Source organism: Gouania willdenowi, chromosome 9 (genome assembly GCF_900634775.1).
Source record: "Gouania willdenowi chromosome 9, fGouWil2.1, whole genome shotgun sequence".
Classification (NCBI taxonomy): Eukaryota; Metazoa; Chordata; class Actinopteri; order Blenniiformes; family Gobiesocidae; genus Gouania; species Gouania willdenowi.
The window spans coordinates 33,323,296-33,344,820 of record NC_041052.1 but is presented as its reverse complement, the minus strand read 5'-3'; the positions used below and the strand labels follow the sequence as shown (position 1 = coordinate 33,344,820).

The following is a 21,525-nucleotide window of genomic DNA, read 5'->3' as shown; positions in this document are numbered from 1 at the left end:
TTATTAAAGGATGCCATTCATTGTAATTGAACATGGATAATTGAATACGCAATTGTAATTATTCTCCTGCATTTAATCAACTTCTCTTTCCAGTAATGACTAAACAATAAAAACCAAGACACATCTTCCTTTAGAAGAGGGCGTCACTCATTTTAGTTCAGGGACCATATATGGACCAGTTTGATCTTCAGTGGGATAACAGGTATTTTCAAAATGATTGTGCCCTAGTTTGTAATTCCACGTAGAAATGATACGAAACGTATGCAAGGCACCGACAACATCCAAGCAGGATCCCAAGACAAATTTAACTTTTTTGTAATCCAACTCATTCTTAAAGTAGTTTTTAACTGAATTTACTCATTTTGAAAAAGTTTTTCTTCCTCATAGCTATGACAGAATGCTTGTCATAACACTGTTTTATTTACCTCTAAATACTACCGTAGGTATTACCTGTTTTAAGTAGGATCGGCTGCCAGTATCTTCATTGTTTGGTTTAAAAACAATTGTCAGAAATACAGTAAATAACATGTTTTACATAATGACGTAAGTTGAAGCATTTGTTATTTTGCACAAGAAATAATTACTGATGTTCTATCGTTTTCAGCTTCGTCTTATGTCTGCATTGATCTCTGCAATTAGGTGAAGGAAAAAAATATCAGTAATCACTAATATATATACACAAACATTAGATCAGAGGTGTCAACTTACTATAGATGGGCCAAATAGAGGGAAAATGAGCAATTTCAACATGAATGTGCCCTGTTTGCACAAATTATATACATAAACTATTATGCGTGCACTTGTATTTAATCCTTATATAATTAATTTAGTGTAACACTAAACAATGAGAGAAACATACATAATATTTATCAAGCCTTTGACTTTGATCTATACACAAGAATGTAAGCAACTGACAATATCCAAGCAATAAGGGACAAATGAGGAAAACTGCAGGATTTTGTAAAAATTTACTATTCAACCATTTCAGATCAAAAATGACTGCCATCATGTAGTAAAGGCATGGGAAAACTGAGAACTCTGAGGATTGTGTTTTCATTGAATATGTGTATTTAGAGGGGCTGATATATCTACAACTGAATTAGTTGTAATTTACACAATTCTCTCTTGTGGGACGCATTAGATGCTCTAAAGTTCTGAGTATAATAAATATTAGAGGACCATTTACATTAAATCTTAAAAACCCCACAAACTTATTTTAACCTGTGGTCCAAGATATGAAAGATTTAGTTCTTTTTAGCAATTTTGACTAACAACCAGAAATGTAAAGATGAGCAATTTTAAAACAGAATTTATAAACGCAGCAACACATTTCAAGAGATTTTATTTTCAACAACATAACCATGACAAATCTGTAATACATTAACTGCTACTGTTTATAAAAAAAAGAAAGAAAAAAAAAAAAGAAAAATTAATTAGCAATACAATTTCTTAAACTGAATCCCATCACTAGAGCCATTTAGGTTGTTGTATACTGAGGCCACTCGAAACATTGTCCCACCCACCCCACCCAACTCCACCCAGGGTGCAAAAAAAAAAAACACGATCATATCTGCATCCGTTACTCACCTTTACCCCTACCCACATCAAAGCCAGGGCAAACCAAGCGGCTACATGCTTTCTCCGAGGGAAATCATAAAAAAAAAAAAAGGAACACATGAAAGAAGCACAAAGTCCTAAAAATGTGGAATCTGGTGGAAATTTATGCAAGTGTGATCCCGCAACTGACCACTGTGCATCAACAGCAGCAGCACGTGTTTAACCATAAAGGTCGTCATCGGCTTCCTCATTGAACACCGGACCAGTGCCAGTTCCACCTGTGCCGTGACTGGGACCAGTGCCACCTGTACCACTGGTGGGAAACCTGGAAAACAAACGACAACTTTTAGCCGGGTGGGCAAAAGCTTCGATTCATCCTCAGGACAGAAATCATTCATTGGCCACAATAGATGAGAGCTTTACTTCCCCTTTAATTCAGAATAAAAGTTAAACCCTCTTTAAACTGACCTTGTAAATACTTAATTCTGAATGCAAATGTAATTCTGAATTAAACTTAAATACAAATTAGGTGGCTAAGTTATTCCGAATTAAATAATTCCTTAAACTTGTAAACATTGCATTCAGCATTAAGTTACTTCCAGTCGTTCTGCACGTTTGTCCTGTCGCGGTGATGAGGACATAATCCAAGATGGCCGCCTTGACTCAGGCTGAGACTATTTATTTAATAATATCTTTAGAGGAAATCTATCTATAAAAGCAAATAATCTGTCTGTCTGTGTGTGACTGTGCCTCAAATATCTCTGGTGTTCAGGGACAGACAGAACTCATACTTTCTACATAGCTGTAACTCAATTCAAAGCTGTGAGGTGTCTCATTTGTTTGTACTGTAATGCTACAGTTAATGAATAATTTCATAAAATTCTCTACCGCGAGCCAAGCACAGCCACTAGTCACGTGTACTCCCAGAGCCAATCACTGCACAGCTTTGCTCCGGTGCGTGCCAGAGACAATCACAGTGGCGAGCTAGTCATGTGCGGCCAGAGCCAATCGCTCATAAGCTGGAGTAGCTACGTGAGCACAAACCAGACGTGTAGGCACAGCCAAGCAGACACTACTGAGAAGAAGATAGTTTAAGGCTCTTTCACAAGTTTTGAGCTCCTGTGTACTTCTCTTTTGAGAAAACACTTTTTGACTGTTCCTTATTTGGTGATTACATTTCAAAACATTTATTTTCACTCTATTTTGAAATCACTGCGGGTTACACCGGACAGAGGGTTAGAACAAAGAGGCAGGAGGGCCGTCTGAGCAGGTGAACTCACACTGATACAAGCAAAGCTCTCAAGTCTCACACAATGGGCGTGAGACACGCATTTTAACCTGATCGGAGTCACTCAGTCACACGTGCAAACGTGTGTTTTTTTTTTTTTTTTTTTTTAAATTAGATTGTACATAAACTGTAGCATTGGTGCAAACTATCAATTTATCATGCGCATGTCCCATAGAATTAAATCAGGGAAATCGCACACGCCATTTTACTTTGCACCCGCACATATACCCCTTTATAACACGACAGAGGATGTACACTTTTTTGTACATCCAACACATACTCATTTGGCAATAACTGACAACTCTACTGAAGCTCCCACATGAATACATACTTCCGACGGGCACTGCACTAGTGACTGTAGCATAAACATGCAGACATTCACACAGACTTGTTACACACACCAGCAAATGAAACAGGCTTCATCAGGGATGTGAAGCCTTGCACCAGAAGAGGCAACACTAAAACCCAGAAACATTTTGGAGACGGAGTAAATGCAGCCCTGTAGTGTACGCACAGGTTATGATGATCAACTTGGAGATATTACAACGGTTTTTAGAGCTACAATCTTTACCAGGGAGCAAATATTTATTCCTGGCTATTGTTCTACGGAGTTTCACTGGGCTTTATTTACCAGCGATTAGTTCCCATCACCTTCTCCTACTCAGCTGAAAAAACCCCACTAAACTGTGCTTCTTACCTGAAGCTGCCAAAACCACGACTCTGCTGCAGCGTTTGGGCAAACATTTCATATTTGCGGATGTCGTTGTCACTGACGGAGCGGCGAGCAAATCGCATCGCTTCTTCAAAGTGGTCCTTCCTGATCTCAGGCACAGGATCGTCCTCCTCCACCTCCTGTGAATCAGTGAACCACAGACCAGATCAGTCGAGTGTGGGTTAGTGGATCGCCACAGTCCACCACATCGATACAGCTCATTAATACATATCCTACAAAGTAGGGCAGGGCGATATGAACCAAACTAATTTTTTCCTCAAAATTGCGATATAAATCAATATATTAAGTCTTACCAGAAAGACAATTCAGGGTTAAATTTTCTGATGAAACATGCCACACAGGCACATTTATTAACAACCAGCTGCACAATAAGCCCCAATTTTTACTTTTTCTCTGTTTACAGGATGGTCTGAGTTAGGATGCACTCAGCAATCCATCCAACTGTGCTTTTCATGCTGCTCTTAGAAGTAGCAAAAGCAGCGACTCCTAAAACAAGCATTTTAATACAGAATGAGCTATAAAGATACATATATCAGAAATATGGAAAGATTATAACTGAGGACACTGTTTAACTGTACTCTATGAATAATATTAAATACTTGTATGACGTGATATGTACTGTGTGAATGGATAAATTAAAACAAGTAAAAAATTAAAATATATTTCGATATAGGCGAGTCATTTTCTATATCGCCAATAGGGATGGGCAATATTGACAAAAAAAAAATATCCCGATAATTTCTGGTATTATTACAATAAATATCACGATAAATAAAATTCACAACTTAGTGTAAACAGGTTCCTTACAAACAAATAAATCTGTATACATCAACACTACACATTAAGAAAGGCTACAATAGAAGCTGACTCAAGAGTTCATGAGCTGATATTTTATGGAATATATTTGTGCATGTGGATCACTTTAAGTCTTATTGTATGCAATTTATTTCTTTGCTCACTTGAAATGAAATTTTCTAAAAATTTCCATGATGTATCGCAGCAAGGCAGCTTCAGGTAGCCGAGATGAGCACCTCTCACACACAGTTTTGGCATGTGGAACAAGGTTTTTTGGGGACATTCTTAACTAAATTGAGGGCTAATTTCCGACATGGGAATTTATCGTTTATATCGTGAGATGACATGATCTTACCGGTGAGAATGTTTTTCACGATAAAAAGTAGAAAACTCGATATATCATGAATCAAAACATTGCCCAGCCCTACTACAAAGTAGATCATGGCATTGCAGAAGTAGAGCCAAGCCCCCCTGGTGGCGAGTACAAGTACAGACCATGGCTGAGGGGTTGGTCTGTCTTTCCCTCTCTCTACGAATCTCGTTCTCGATGCTTTCTCTGATGGCCAGTTTACACGCCCGCTGACAGATCTCTGTCAGATCAGCCCCAGAGAAACCATTGGTCATTTTAGCCAGGAAGTCCAAGTCCACATCCTATAAGAGACATGCACACAAAAACACAAAATTTATTATGCAAATGAAATGCACAGAAAGAACATAGGCCATCATGGTTCTGATTGGTTATATTATTAAAGTCATCAGTGTGTGCAGTTGTCTAGAATATTAATATTATAAAAACAATCAAAAAAGATTTTTTCACAACATCACCTTGCTGATGGGACTTTTGCGGAGGTTGGCCTTTAAGATGCTGATCCTACTCTTCTCGTCAGGTAGGGGGATGTAGATGAGCTGATCCAGACGTCCAGGTCTTAGGATGGCAGGGTCGATGATGTCGGGTCTGTTTGTCGCTCCAATGATGAAAACGTTCTTCTTGCTCGACATGCCGTCCATCTCAGTCAGAATCTGGTTGATGACACGATCTGCGGCTCCACCCCCATCTCCCACGTTGCCACCTCGAGCCTTAGCTATGGAGTCCAGCTCATCAAAGAAGAGAACACACGGAGCTGCTTGACGAGCCTGTAAACACATGTCTGAAGGTTATTCCTGCTTATCATCAACAGCATTTCACCCTCAACATGCTTCTCACCTTGTCAAAGATCTCCCTGACGTTGGCCTCAGACTCTCCAAACCACATGGTGAGGAGTTCAGGCCCTTTGATAGAAATGAAGTTGGCCTGGCACTCGTTGGCGATGGCTTTGGCCAGCAGAGTCTTACCACAGCCTGGGGGGCCATAGAAGAGGACGCCCTTGGAAGGAGTCATGCCAAACTTAAGGAACTTGTCTGGATGCTCCACAGGATACTAGATGTGGACAAGAGGAAATCATGCAGTTAAACAACACATTTACAGCTTTCTGTATTGAACACTTCATGTGTTAATGAACTCATACCTGCACCAACTCCTGCAGTTCTCTCTTGACATCTTCCAAACCTCCAATGTCTTCCCAAGTGATGTTGGGAACCTCCACAACTGTCTCTCTGAGGGCAGATGGGTTGCTCTGACTGAGAGCCCACTGAAAGAAAAAGGTCAATATGTCAGTACTGCCTTAGAGGAAAAGAATAATCAAAATAAGCTATTTTAGTCCAACCTTAAAGTCATCCATGGTCACAGCCAGAGAGTTCATAACTTCAGCATCAATGGTCTCATCCTCAAGGTCGATCAGGTCCATCTTCTTCCTGATTGCCTGCAGAGCAGCCTCAGAGCAGAGAGCAGCCAGATCTGCACCCACGTGTCCATGGGTCTCATTGGCTACCTACAAAAAGACAGGAATAAACGTTTTCAACCATTTTCTCAAAATGTCTAAAAACACAGCTACAGTATTGAGAGATATGTACACACTGATATATTAGGACTGAGGAGAGGCATTCCCCTTCAAGTTTTCACCCGAAAACGAAAGTGTCCAGAGGCAAACCTCTGCCGTGTAATCATGTTACATAACCATGTGCACACCTGTTCCAGGTCCACGTCATCAGCCAGCTTCATGTTCTTGGTGTGAATCTGCAGAATTTCCAACCTGCCGGTGGCATCAGGAATGCCAATGTCCACTTCTCTGTCGAAGCGCCCTGAAAGATGTTTGAGTTTAAATAAAAACAAAGATCACACAAAGCAAGCCCATATATACACAGTAATAGAATGAGTCAATGATTAGAGGTCGTAGAACAGGTCTAACTGCATTGAGAAAGATTACAGTACTGAATTTAATGAAGGAAGAAAAGGCAGTAATTGACTGTTGACAAGATTTCTAGGTGATATTAGAAATTGAATATTAAGCTTTTTAAAATAAGTTTAACAAACGCAGACTTTGAGTAAACATGGAAAATAGATTTGAGTGAAAACAAAACTTAATTTATTCCTTAGCACAAGTCGCCCAAGAACTACAATATCTTTGAAATCAATCCTAATTTTTAAGAGGGAACCATTAGTTTTACAAATTTTTAATTGCCGTTCAAATAGAAGTTTTCTTAAACAATTTAATGTGCAGCCCTGGTTTAACTTAACATTAAACAGCAATAACTACAGCTAACACAAAAAAGATGCTCATGCTACATGGAATTATGCAACGAATGTGATGGCTGTGTGAAAATATTCTTTAATTTTCTTAATTGTATTTTTATGAATGTGCATTGATATTTAATTGTAGGAATGCTCTTTTAAAAAAATAATGTATTATTGATAACTGACACTCATTAAGAGTTACTGTTAAGATTGGGATTTTCCATTGAGTGTGTGAGGGCGGGCCCTGCTCTCACATTGCACAATACTGTATTAATAAGTCACACAGATACACATTGTAGTTATCAAGTAGGATAATAATACTGCAATCCTGCAAGCACGAGGCCTGCAATCACAAACTGTCAGACAGTCACAAACTTTGAATGATCCATTCAAAAGTACTGTGACAATTTTTTTTTTTTTAATTATTTGCATGCAAACAAGCATAAAGAATAACCAAAATTATTTTACTCATTCTTATTCAGAAAAAAAAGCTACATGTCAACCAGCTGCAGTATCTGCTTCAGCTACTGTTGGCTGGGATCATGAAGGTAGAAACCTCACCTCTTCTGAAAAGACTCTCTCACAAAGGATTGTCTGAGCCCAAGGCGACTCAAAAACTGTTGCACCTTTTGGTACGTGTTGACTGACATAAGTACATAATTTAGGTATATTAACACTTAGCATAAAACAGTTTAAGTTTTGTTGAACGGTTAACGATCAACATCTCTATTTTATGGTAAAATATCTCATTACCTTAATCTTAGACAGAAGAAACATTGATCAGTTAGTTTGAGTTAAACTGTGCGAAGTCATAATCAAACACTGTCTTAATTGATGACTTACCAAATCTCCTGAGAGCTGGATCAATGCTGTTTGGTCTGTTGGTGGCAGCCATGACGATGACATGAGCTCTTTGTTTCAGGCCGTCCATAAGAGTCAGCAGCTGAGAAACGATGCGCCTCTCCACCTCTCCGTGGGTCTGTTCACAACATAAAACCACACTTGACTCAAGTACGCAAAGAGGACCAGAACAGTGCATGTACTTATAAGAAAAGAGAGGATAAAATGACATTTTGGAAAGTTATTCCTTCATTACATTAACACAAAAAGACAGTTTGCTGTCCGGCTCACTCAGTTACTCACCTTCTCTCTTTTTGGAGCAATCGCATCAAGTTCGTCAATGAAGATGATGGCAGGAGCATTTTTCTCAGCTTCCTCAAAGGCTTTCCTCAGGTTACTCTCACTTTCTCCTGCCAGCTTACTCATGATCTCTGGCCCTGAAATTGCAAAAAAAGGGTCTTACTTCATTTCATTCCAGTCCAAAAGCATTCATTTAAAGTCCCTAAAGTAACTGTAGGCGGGAGTAAATTATGAGTTAATGTAGTGTGATGGACTGCTGATTACATTTGTGTCATTATGTGTTACACTAACTTACTCTACAAAGGATGACAATGAGGTAAAAATTAAGGATGTGAAATTTATGTCAGTGCGTACTAACGAAGCTACGGTACTGATATGTGTAAAGTATGACTTATAAAATTTGCTTTATTCTAATATATTTGTTTTCATCTGTTAGTTTTTTCCGGAGATTAACTTTTATCACAGTGCTGGGCACAAAAATAGGGATCAGATTTTAGGGACTGATCAACAACCAATATGAGCATTAATACAAGAGCAGCAATCTTTGTACATTTGTTGTGTATTTAATATGAGTGGGGGAAAAACTGAAGTATATCATGACATTGTAATCTATAAAGAATGTACACATTTCCAATAGTTTATTTTAGGCCTGGGTGATAAAACGATAGATATACTGTATCGCAATAGAGATATAATCATTAAGAAAATAATGTGATAATATGTGCAATAGAATGTTCGATAATTTCACTGAACACCACAAGAAAAAACCCAGGAAACAACCTCTGACCCAGAACCGCAAAGCATTCTGGGGGGTGTAGCCAAAGGAACAGCTTGAGCCTCTCCAAAGCTGTGTACATTAGTAGTTTCATCACCTGAAATGATGACCCGAGCTAACGGACAAAAGGTTTGAGTTTACTGTTCTTATCACTACGGTGCCATGTCTCAGCACCTACAGTACGTTTGTGTGTGTGCTTTATTAACAGGAAACAATGACTGACATGCAATGGAGGCTGCCAGAGGAGCAGACATGACGTTATGTTTAAAGCAAGCTTTACACCGTCGCTCCGCTCCCCAACTTGCGGCTTCCTGTGGCCGTGGACTAGGTTTACACCATCGCTGCTCCCTCTCTGCTCTACAGTGGGGTTGGGGCCCCTTCCCGCCCGTCGACAGCTCAATACACTTTTATACTTTGTTAACGCATATGTTTATACAGAAAAATAAGGCACCTGTTTGTGTCCAACAATAAATAAATTGTTTTGTAGGCAAAAGGCTTGGACGGTATCTAAATTTTGATATCGTCAAACCTCCTCCCTATTTTTACCATAACTAGGGATGTAACGATTAATCGTAAGGCAGTTAAAAATCGATTCATAGGTATCATGATTCACATCGATACTGTGAAAATTGAATCGCAGTACTTTTTTTTAACCAGCAGAGGGCTCTATCCAGAAGTGTTGGCGGCAGGCGGAATCGGCTAATACTTTCTTTCTGGCCGCCTTCTACTTTAAACATGTTCATAAATGATTCCTTACCTCTTTAGCACCGAACAAAATATCTGTAATATTACGTGAATATCTGTAAAAGTCACGATTTTCTATTAGCTCTGTCTGCTAGCATAGCATCTCTTTTTCACTGCAAGATATCTGCATGCCAACCGACCACTGGGTTACCAGCGCCCTATGTTGGTCCAAACAAATATCTGACATAAATACAGCGAAATGACTTTTTTTTAAGTCCAATTGTTAAGGCACAAAACACATTTTCAGTTGCACTTTTAAAAATAAAAACTATTATGCAGTTTTGCATTGTTTACTATAGAACCAGAATTTAAATTATAAGGCTTCTTCTTCAATTGTATTATTCCTTTATTTCATTCAAGATTTATTTTTAGTTAAATTGCATTGTTTTGAATAGTTTATCAAGCGATTCTTTTGACAATGAAAAATAAAAAGAACAGTATATCTTTTTTGGGGGAAAAAAAACTAAAGGAATATTTTTCAGTCATCATTTTTCTACAGTCCCATTTTGTAAAATAAATCGTGAGAGAATCATATCATGAACCCAGTATCGTGAATCGTATCGGGAGTTGAGTGAATCGTTACATGCCTAACCGTAACTAATTAAAAAATGTGATGTAAGGTTCTGGGTGCTTTCACACCAAACTCGAGTTGTCAGTGTGTGTGTGTACGGAGCCAAGTGACGGGAGAGGACTCATCGCTTCTTTTCCTTCTTCTTATACAATATAGACTAGTGACAAATGTATGGACTTTATCTTGTTGTTGGAGATTTTTTATGGTGTTTTAGAGACTGCATGAATACACGTATCACTCTGTAGTTACTGTCCCAAACAGCTGCTGCTGCCGTCAGCTCCTCCCCGCCACAAGCACACACAGAGGGGGTTGTGATCTAGGCTTCCTGTCACTCTAAACGATCCATCGCGCCGCTTCCAGACTGTAGAATTTATTCACCTTGAATAAGCTCATCTTGGTTTACACATGTCCGTTCTCACTCTCTCTCTGATACCTGTGTGTGGGGCAGACCCTGTACAGTCACAGGGAAGTGTATTGTGATGCATTCCCTCAACGGCGTAGGTCCTGATGCAGAACCATATAGCAGGCTTAAGAGTAGGGATGCACCGAAATGAAAACTTGAGTCCGAAGCCGAATAAAATATAAACACTTGGCCGAATACGGTTAAGTTATTTCATCTTTATTTTTTTTTTAAGAAAGTAAATGTTTATTGAATATTCTGACATTTTTTAAATATTCCAGTAGCCTTTGCTTTTCAAAAAAAAGCATAAAGTTTTTCATTTATATCAGCCCTTCAAATAAAACAAAACAAGCATTCCTCCCTCCCTTGTTATTCCACATTTCGTAAAAAGTCAGCTTTAAACGGGCGAGTTGGATTTTGCCCACATTGGCAGGTGACATCACCTAACACGCCTCCTAGAATGTGAGCTCATCCCTCTCCAACTATCTAACAGCTAAAAACAACACTGCGGTTTGATATACAATATATATTATACTTTATTACCATATATGTAAATACAAACTGCATTACTTTTTTCTGCTGCCGATCGTGTTGGGAGTCACTGCTTGGAGCCACGGACCCATTGTTTACACACATCAACTGTTAGTACTCCGTGCTAATGCTACAGCAGCCTATGCAGCGAGGCCTGACATCGCTTGTGAACTGAGAAGGAAACAATAGGGATGTTGTGGGTCACAGTGCTAACAACGAACTCTTTTGTAGAATTGGACGGCTTCCAACTTTTACGCGGTGATGGAGAGCGGTAAGGAGAGAGTCTGGCTGTGTTTGTGTGTGGGGGAAAAAAAAAAAAGGAGCTGCTGCGCTCCTGCAGCAACGCGCACACACTTTTCCGACTCAAAAATCACTGCACGTTGTTTGATTGCATCCCACGCTACTATTCAGCCTCGCTTTTAACTCACTAAACTGAAGGCCAAATGTGGCTTTTTTTGCAATATTTGGCCAAATATATTCAGCCACCAAATATTCGGTGCATTTATACTTAAGAGCTAATGCTAACGACCGGACCAAGAAAAAGGAAGAGACCAAGTAGAAAGTACACAGCTTACGGTCATCAAACCACAAAGAACCACTGATTTAATTATCGTAAGATTTAACACTTGTAAGGAAGACTAAAAGCTAACAAGTCACATCTTGTGAAATTTAATTTAATCATATTTCACGTGTTCACAGACAAAGCTGGCCTTATTAGGCAGTAATGCAACTATATTACATCGGAATATCCTGTTAGTACTGCTCTCAGTAAATAATGATTAAATCAACAATCTGATCTGGTTTAATTATAGGAAATAAGAGATATTGATCAACCATAACTTTATGCAACTCATTATCAGACAAAAAAAAAAAAAAAAAAAAAAAAAAAAACAATATTCAACAGCAGTGGTTTGTATTTTTTTTCCCCTTTTCAAGTTTTTTTTTTTTTTTTTTTTTTTTAGAAAATAATTGTATTATAAATTAGGACAAATGCCAAAATTGCCGCCATAATATTTTATTAATACATATCCTGCTGTTAGTTTCATGTCAGAGATGTTAGTTCTACCTCAGGTTTGCACCGATTTATAAAATGCGTTGCACATTTTGTTTGACTAGCCATTTATTTAACATTTCTACATTGAACATCACATTTTTTAAATTGAGGTTTTTTTAGTTTATTTCCATAGTTTTGTTAACCTCTTTAAATGTTAAAGATCACATTTAAAATAAAAGTATTAAAATATGGCCTTTTTTTCTTCTGGTCCTTATTTTAAAAAGGTTAAAAAAAAAGAACAAACAATCATCAATATCGACTGATATAAAAAAAAAAAAAAAAAAAAAAAAAAAACTTATATTGTGATACATATTTCAGGGATATCGCCCAGCTTTGGTTTATTTAAATAAGTTACATGAAATACTGTAGAAGGAAAGTTAATGAATATTTTAAAAGCACTATGTTCTTGAGCTGCTGATTTAGTTTATTATTTATATTGAACTGCATAACATCATTTAGAGTAGCCTTTTTGTTTGTTACAAGCAAGGATGCTGCTACTTTGGAGCTAGTTCTGACTGAACAGTTTACATATGTCCTTTGGTGGATTAATAAAAGGCAAAAATGTCAATTTATCTCCTGTCTGAATTCATTTTTTGTGGTTTTGAAAACAGCATTTTTCTGTAATTTTGTGCATTTTCCTTTTGTGTGTCACAAGACATTGTGTGTATATTTTTTCTATGTGTGAAGTGGTTTTTTGTATTTTTGTTAACATTTGTAATATTTTTCTGTATTTGTGCATTTCTTTGGATTCATTTTGTGAATTCCTGTGGTATAGTCAATCATGAGTAATTTTGTTGTATTCCGTTTTTTAAGTAATTTCTTTAATTTTTATTGTCAATTTATACACTTTTTGTAATTGTGTGTTTTGCTCATGTCTGGCATATTCTTTGTTACCAAATGTTAGCGCAATAATTGCATTTCAGAGCCTCAAACAGTTGAGCATTGGAAATAGTGAGTATTAAGTCCTACCATTGATAAGGAAGAAGAAAGCTCCCGTTTCATTGGCCACTGCTCTGGCGATGAGGGTTTTTCCAGTTCCAGGGGGTCCATAAAGCAGGATTCCACGTGGAGGCTTAGAGGAGAAAAAAAATTAGAAAAATCAGACTTACATTTATGGTTAACGTCAGTTTTTACTAAAGATAAACTTATTATTGTCTAGGTCGATAGTTGACAAAGCATAAGGCTTTTATTTATTTTATTTTTTAACTCAGGTGGCTGATAAGAGATCCATTTAAAACTGGGTTAATTTGGCTCTGATGCAAAACGCTGCTCACTTAAGTTTCATTTTGCAACAAGAGATGTTAGAAAATCTATAATTAGACACTAACAAAAATTATCACAGGTTCTTTAAGGGCGGTAAACATATTTTCCATGTTTTAATAGCTAGAGCTACCAACGGCAGCCGTGACACATGAAAGTTGATCACAACAAACGAGGTGCACCAGTAGACACATGACACCAACTCTGGTTGGTGTGCCTTAAATTCTACACCATTTAAAAGATCAGTCAAATGTGTATTATTTAAGAAAGTAATACTAGGGTTTCTGGTTTACCATGATCAGGGAAAACAGAATAGAAGAGAGAGAGAGAGAAAAAAAAAAAAAAAGAATTCATCTTCTGAAACATGAAAACAATTAAGCCATCTGAAATCGAAAAAGCAATCCAAACCACTTTAAGATAGGGCCTCAACAAGACACGGAAATGCCTAGCACGCATTTACATGTTATGTTTCACTGAAAAACAGATGACAATTTTTTTAAACTAATGTCTAGAACATTTGACAGAAGAACATGTAACATTTCCCCTATAATCCTGTTTGCTGCGTGATATGGTTAATACACTGCAGAATCATCTATAGTTATGCAGCTCACAGGGTTTCGAGCCAAACTTGATGGTGATTTGCCAGCTGTCCATAATTAAAGGTTTCACAGACCATAGCACACATTTCCATGGAGGTTTTCCTGTTAAAACTGGACATGAGTGTCTAGCAGTGCAGCTAACTGACATCTTAAACTCTCACAACATAATCCTTCATGATATCATCATAACCCTTCTCACTTGTAAATCATCTGAAGCATATTTGATACGATTTATGGAAGTTTAAAAGTCATCTGAACAGGAAGAAAACCATAAGTGTGATGTGACGTAGAAATGGGTAAACCCTGAAATGTAACTGGAAAATTTTTAAATTGGAAAATCAGACGCTGTAGTTAACGTTATTTGCTATGGTGGTCAATTTAAATTAAAAAGGGTTTACATCATGACTTAGTAACAAATAACCCATATGCTAACCTGAGAAGCAGTAAACTCCACCTTAATCAGCTCAAGGTTAAATATTTATGAAAGCAAAACTATTGCCCAGATGTCAAAAAAGGCTCGGAGGCAACATGATAACTAGTTACAGACTAAAATTTGGTCAATAATATGGTTACCATTAAAGGCTACTTAAACCCAATGTTCAATAGTTTCAGCTAAGACCTACTGTTTAGTTAGAACAGATACTCACGCTTCCAATCTAAACCAAGGCCTTCTGGTTTGGGTGTTTGATAGTGTGATTGTTTGTTCCTCACCTTGACTCCGATGGCCTTGAACAGTGCAGGGTGTCTCAGAGGCAACTCCACCATCTCCTTGATCTGTGCCAACTGCTTCCTCACTCCTCCAATGTCATCATAGCCAACCTCATTTAAGGACTCCTCCTCGTCCTGTCCGGTCACACAGAGGGACTCACGCACTGTTCAACCAAACTTGACATTCAGATTGTGAATGTGCTACCTACCTCTCTCCTGATCGGCTCTCCCTCACAGTGAATGACTGTGTCGGGAGCGACAATGCAGTAAGGTGAGGGATCTGTTTCGACAACCTTAAACTCCACAGCACGCATGCCTCCTCTCACAAGAAAAATATCACCTTCAAAAGAACAAAACTTAGCTGTTAATAAACCTAACAGAGAAACCTACACTGCTCATTTCATTTGATTAAAAACTGAATAGTTGTACTAAATGTAAAAGTTGTAATCACCTTTGCGGATTGGCCTGTAAGCCTCTAAGAAGTATGGCTTCAAATAAACCTCAAACAGGTTGCCTGTGATTCCCTCCACCGTGTCATCCATGGGCAGAACATGAATCCTCTTTCCATACTTCACATCAGGGCATGGCTGGATGCTGAGAAACATTAATGGAATTGATTACTTTTTAAACCAATTTCACGAGGGGTTGAAATAGTGGCATCACCAACCTAATGACATCTCCAAGACGGACGCGCAGATTGTTACGAACCACCCTGTTCATGCGGACCTTCTCGTCAGAACAGGTGTCATCAGACAACACGATGCAAACAGTCTCCCGTCTCTTCTTTCCCTTCATCAGCACTGTGTCACCACGGAAGAGCTGCAACTCATCCATCTTGGCCTGAAGACATGCAACGTGTCATGAACTCAGCTCATTATTTCATCACAAATCAATTATTAACATATATTGAACCAAGTTAAAACGTTACCTGAGAGAGAGAGACCACACTGTTGTCTTCATTGATGGATTCATCAACAATCAGTCTGTTGGGCCTGTTCTTCTGTTTCAGAATTGCAGTCGCTAGATCATCATTTTTGGATCTTTAAAAAAAGGGCAAACATTTCATCAAACACCTTGTACAGAAACCAATGTAAAAACTAAATAAATGAAAAGCATCAAGCATACATTAATTGATGCGTAAATAGGAGGTGTGCCATCTAAAAAACCTCACGACTCCAATACATTATGATTCAGGGTGCTACGATTCGATTATCCAACAATTTTTAAGATATTACTGATATGAGAATTTTTGATTAATCTCTCCCCCCCATTCAGTTTGTTTATTCCTCACTTTGTAGCTATTTAATACTTTTAAACAATGTATATGTATCAGTATCTATTAATCAAAGAAGTCAAGCATTTATATCACCGTTATCTTTTATTTGTGTCAAATCACCTAATCCACCAGTAATCTTATCACAAAAAGAATAAATATAACAAACATGACATTCTTGTCATTTTGTTATGAAAAACAATTGATTTTGAACACATGAATCATCAAATCTTCAAGTCGGATAGCAATTAATCTAATTCCAGATATTGGCACACTTCTGTTTGTAAAGCATTACTTAAAACCAAATGATTATATCAAATAAGGACCAATGGAGTAAACTGTCCTGGCCAATACAGAGCCATTTAATACAAGTACAGACAATCCATTGAAAACTTATTACTGGGAATCTTCAAGCGATCTGATTATTGATTATGTACACCAATGTATCTGGATCGGATTTGTGCAGATGAGAAAATATGCAGTTCAGTGACTTCATGGTTGTTTTAAATAGTCTTGGCACTTTGGTTAACAAAAAAATACATAAAAAGCAAAAAAAAAAAACTTCCCACTGAATTCAGGAAAAAACTAAAAAAAAAATATACATCAACAGCCCAAAGCAAGAATTAACATTTCACTTTTTTTAGTGTCAACACTCGAGGTTGTGAACACAAGGTTTGTGATACAACAATCCATGGTGCTGTTAATGGTGTAATACAGTTCCATTGCCTATATGTCTCAGGCAAAGAACATTTTGTTTTATTGAAATTTAATATTTAATTAAGTAATATCCCCACTGGATCTCCTGACAGATTAATTTGGCTATACATTAGAGGTGGTGGTGGTGGTGGGGGGGGATAATTGATTAATATGTGACAAACTTTATTCAACTGAAAATCCATACTACCGGTACTCTCTAGGATAGTTTTTTTTTCTTTTTTTCTAAGAATTCTAAGAACAAAAAAAAAAAAAAAATCTTACATCTTCATATATGGTCATAGGTTAACACTGCATGTAGTGTAGTGCACTTTTAAGTGCCGTTAAAATAAATGGCAGCGTAACATTCCGACTTCAATGTGCATTGCTTTGTTATTAATAGTAATACTTAATAATTCAGAATCGCAATATAAATCAAATCAGCACCAAATTACCGTGATTAAAATTGAAAAGCATTTTGTCCCAACTCTGCTAAAAATTAACACTGCTTCTTCAGAGTTCAAACTACAGTTTCAACGAAGTTCGAGAAGCAAATTTTCAAGGTAACATTTGACAATTGTGGCTTTAAATGACGTCATTCACCTGCTACAAAGGATGGTTATTAAAAACGGGCCCTACTAGAAAACGTCACCTATTAAAAGTGCAAAATGCAAGCAATATGGGGGAAAGTACCTAAAGCGCCTGGAAAAATCTGAGGAGATAAGAGCAGTTTCTGTTTCACAGTGAAAACATGCTAACGGTAGCTTCAAGCTAACCTTTCAGCCCGGATGACACAGCAAAAGGAACGGAGAGCAAACTTTAGACAGAGCTGAGGGGGTTTAAACCGCCTATGATGTGTAGACGGAATTAGCTCTTACCATACACAATAAGCAAGAGTTGTGGTGTAATTTAAACGAGCAAGTTAGTTCACACCCGTATAACGAATAGACAAGATGAAATGAAAATTTTTGGATGACTAGTCAACCACATTAGCTTGCTAGCCTGTTAAAACTGTCAAGCTGGCAGTCAAAATAAATGTCTTAATCACGGTGACTTTGGTGATAAATGTAAGTTCTGTCCATAACTGGCGTATGTACCGCCTGATTGAATTGTTCACAGTTTTATTTCCGATCTGACAGACAGCAGACATGCTATCTGCCGGTGGAAGGCCATTATTTCAATGCGACGGCTCTGGCCTTGAATTGGCTGCTAGGCTAACGTTAGCATGCACACGACAGCGATGACTGCGCTTTCTGCTGCCGCACAGCTGGTCACCTTGGTACATTTAACCGGTCAACGACACCACGGACGGACAAGCCACAGTACCAATTCACTGTGTCAGTGAATATGGTTCAAACATCAGCTAATCAAAGGGAGTGCGGAGGCTGAAGTAACTGACCCCATTAGCTTACTTGCTAGCAAACTTGACACTCATTGTAGCATTAGAGCTAACTTTAGAGAAGTACAAATTCACCAATAACACGTTTATTATGCAAAAATGATTATAATACGTATACTCACTCCCCTCCCGAAGCCATGACGGTCCACCAGGATTCCCGTTAATAAATAGTAAATATCGTAGTTAAATGTTTAGGATGAGCCGGTTCTGGTTCCTCAACGTTCCTGCTGACTTCACACGCAGAGCAGCAGTCTCCCTGCTTACTGTTATATCGTGAGCTGGACACTTCCCGAAACCTGATTGGCTGCGTGCCGTCCGTCAACTTCTACGACCAATCGCAGGGCTCGAGTCTCACATTACTGCAGTCATTGTGAAGCTTCAGCCAATTAGAATGAAGCAGGTGGGGTCGTTTGTTCATTGGTCGTCATATACACGTTCTTTCAATTAAGCCTGTGTTTATATTAAAGCTGTGGTTCCCAACCTTTTTTGGGTCGTAACCCCATTTCGACATCACAAACATACCTGTCAAGTTTTGGATTTGAAAATAAGGCAAATTTTCTGGCGCCCACTATGAGCCGCCCCACCTGCCCAACCAAGCTCCAGTATACCTTATATTTTAAGATAAGTGTACAAGAAATCTAAAATACCCACTTATCAAACACTTACTAATACAATTATGTGATTAGAATCTGGTAGGTCGACCTTTATTAACATTAAAATGCTGTGAACATTCCTACTAGGGCTGGGCAATATGGACCAAAACTCATATCTCAATATATTTTCTCAAAATGGTGATACACGATATAAATCTTGATAATTTTATCAAATAAAGTCTGACCAGAAAGACAACTCTGGGTTAAATTTGCTAATGCAAAATGCTACACAGGGACATTTATTAACAAACAGCTGATCAATATGTGCTCTCAGAAATCCATCTAACTGAGCTTTACATGTTGTTCTGAGAAGTAAAAGCAGCGACTTCTAAAACTAGTATTTTGATACATGATAAGCTATAATATATACATATATTGATATATTACATTTTATAGTTTTCTATATTGCCAAAACAGAAAACTCGATACATCTTGAATCTCGATATATCGCACAGCCCTAATTCCTAAATTATAAAACAGCCTAAATAAAAGCATAAATGGGTATATGAGGCACATGTGTTTATTTATTATACTTACAGTTTATATACAAGTAAACACTTTGCATATTTATTGTTAATTTCACATTGCTTGTCTTTAAGTTGGACATTAACATTTTATTTTTATTACATATTTTCTTATAATTTCTCATGCTCACTCATGTGGTTCTCTGATATTCACTAATGACTTATTATACACATTTATTACAGACTTTACATTCTTTAACACTTTATAAAACAGTGTATATTTGTGGAGCTTGTGATTGGATGATTTTTCATGGTGACTTACGTCGTTCCTTCCGCTGTGGTAGATGTTAAAATCTCAGTTATTAATCTAACAGAACGTGTAACTGTGTCACATCCTGCTGCTCTTTAGGAAGATAAACTCTCTGTTACATTTTACAATGTATTTACACCAGTTCTTTGTTTTTTTCACCAGAACGTCTTCATTCATCATCTCTTTTCTGAGTTGTTTACGGGTTTGGTGCCGCTGTCAGCACTAATCTCGCGAGAACTGTCACTCAGGCCATTTCAGGTGGTAGTTCTCGCGCGGCTAGTGACGGAGTTCAGTTTAGTAAGTCATCATTTAATTAATATTACATTAAAATACGGGATATTTACGGGAAAATACTAATACGGGAAGATGGCGGGAAAGAGGGGTAAAATACGGGAGTTTCCCAGCCAAAACGGGATTCTTGACAGGTATGATCACAAAAAAATAAATAAAATAGTGTTATACGTAGGGCTATAGTGATAAGATGTGCCAGCTCAGATATTTTTCTACTGTATTTTTTTAAACTAGATTCATATTTGAGGAAGTAAGTCTAGAATACAGTTGTTTGAGATTGTATGATGGTGTTTTAATTTGAAGAATATAATGTAATTTATATCAGAATCAGAATCAACTTTATTGGCCAGGGGTGAATGAATACACACGAGGAATTTCTTTTGGTGACCTGTGCTCTCTCAGGTAGTATAACATTAAATAATAACAATCAACTAGAATAAAGAAAAATAAATAAAATAAAGAAAAATAAATTAAAAAAAAAAGAAGTATAAACATAAATATAAGAGTAGTTAGACTAATATGTGCAAACTAAATAAAACTAACAAGATAATAATAATAGTAATAATAATAATAATGAAATAAAATAAAAAATACAATAATAATAATAATAATAATGAAATAAAATAAAAAATACAATAATAATAATAATAAGATAATAGTGCAGTAGTGCATTGATGAGTAGTGCAGGTGAACATTTAAATGAAAAAAATTATGTCCATGAACATTTCGCAGTGACAGGTTGATCCAGGGTTGATATGTTTAGTTCCAGGTTATTTCACAGTAACAGAAACAGGTCTGACACTCTATGACTGTATAGTGTTGATCAGAGTGACAGCCTGGGGGAAGAAACTGTTTTTATGGCGGGAAGTTTTGGCGTACAGTGATCTGTAGCGTCTGCCGGAGGGGAGGAGTTTAATCAGGTTGTGTGCAGGGTGTGAGGGGTCTGCAGTGATGCTACCTCCCCCTTTCCTGACCTTGGACAGGTATAAGTCTTGGATGGAGGGCAGATCAACACCAATGATCTTTTCTGCAGTCCTGATTATCCGTTGTAGTCTGTGTCTGTCTAGTTTGGTTGTAGATCCAAACCAGACAATATTATTATTGAATTAACTATTTATTTTTGTACTGTATTTATTTAAAAAAAATTTAAACTAGCTTCATATTTGAGGAAGTGAAAGTAATGGTATTTTAATTTGAAAAATATATTTATTTTTTAATGGTATTTTAATGTGAAAAAGAATTATATATACAATTATCTAATTAATTATTTAATTTTTTGACTTTTTTTAAGTAGATTTGATTAAGTGAAAGTATAGTATACAGTGGTTTGAGATTGTGTGATGGTGCTTTAATTTTAAAAAGAATAAAATCTAAAAAATAATAATAATAATAATATAATTTTAATCAGTACATTTTTTATTAGACATTTCAGGTGACCCCATTTGAACTCTGGGTGACCCGACATGGTTCACGACCCAAAGGTTGAAAAACACAGTGTTAAATGGAACCTGTAGTGTAAATAGGGTGACCATAATTTGACTTTCAAAACAGAGGACACTTGGGCCAACCTTGGCATACTCAAAGGACTCCACGTTTTCTTGAATATGCTCTGAACCTGGTTTACATATTACAATTTTTAATCAAAGTGAAAGCCTGCACTTCAAGCCTATTTGATC

General features: G+C 37.2%; 1 protein-coding gene across 1 annotated transcript; it reads right to left on the bottom strand.

Moving 5' to 3' along the window:
• Positions 1-1,564: 1,564 nt before the first annotated feature.
• On the bottom strand, positions 1,565-18,425 carry vcp (valosin containing protein). The gene is made up of 17 exons (XM_028457078.1): positions 18,254-18,425; positions 15,695-15,806; positions 15,434-15,606; positions 15,218-15,360; positions 14,976-15,106; positions 14,770-14,901; positions 13,169-13,271; positions 8,128-8,261; positions 7,828-7,963; positions 6,439-6,551; positions 6,077-6,241; positions 5,879-6,001; positions 5,578-5,790; positions 5,199-5,507; positions 4,869-5,024; positions 3,543-3,697; positions 1,565-1,882 (listed from the first exon to the last, which is right to left on the bottom strand). Exons 1-17 carry the CDS (start codon positions 18,268-18,270, stop codon positions 1,777-1,779), a joined length of 2,421 nt encoding a protein of 806 aa, XP_028312879.1. The 5' UTR covers positions 18,271-18,425; the 3' UTR covers positions 1,565-1,776.
• Positions 18,426-21,525: the final 3,100 nt, after the last annotated feature.

Coding starts and splice junctions, on each gene's coding strand:
- vcp (XM_028457078.1), bottom strand. Junction 7,964..8,127: donor TTGCTCCAAAAAGAGAGAAG/GTGAGTAACTGA, acceptor TGTTGTGAACAG/ACCCACGGAGAGGTGGAGAG. Junction 1,883..3,542: donor CGTGGTTTTGGCAGCTTCAG/GTAAGAAGCACA, acceptor TTTGTTTTCCAG/GTTTCCCACCAGTGGTACAG.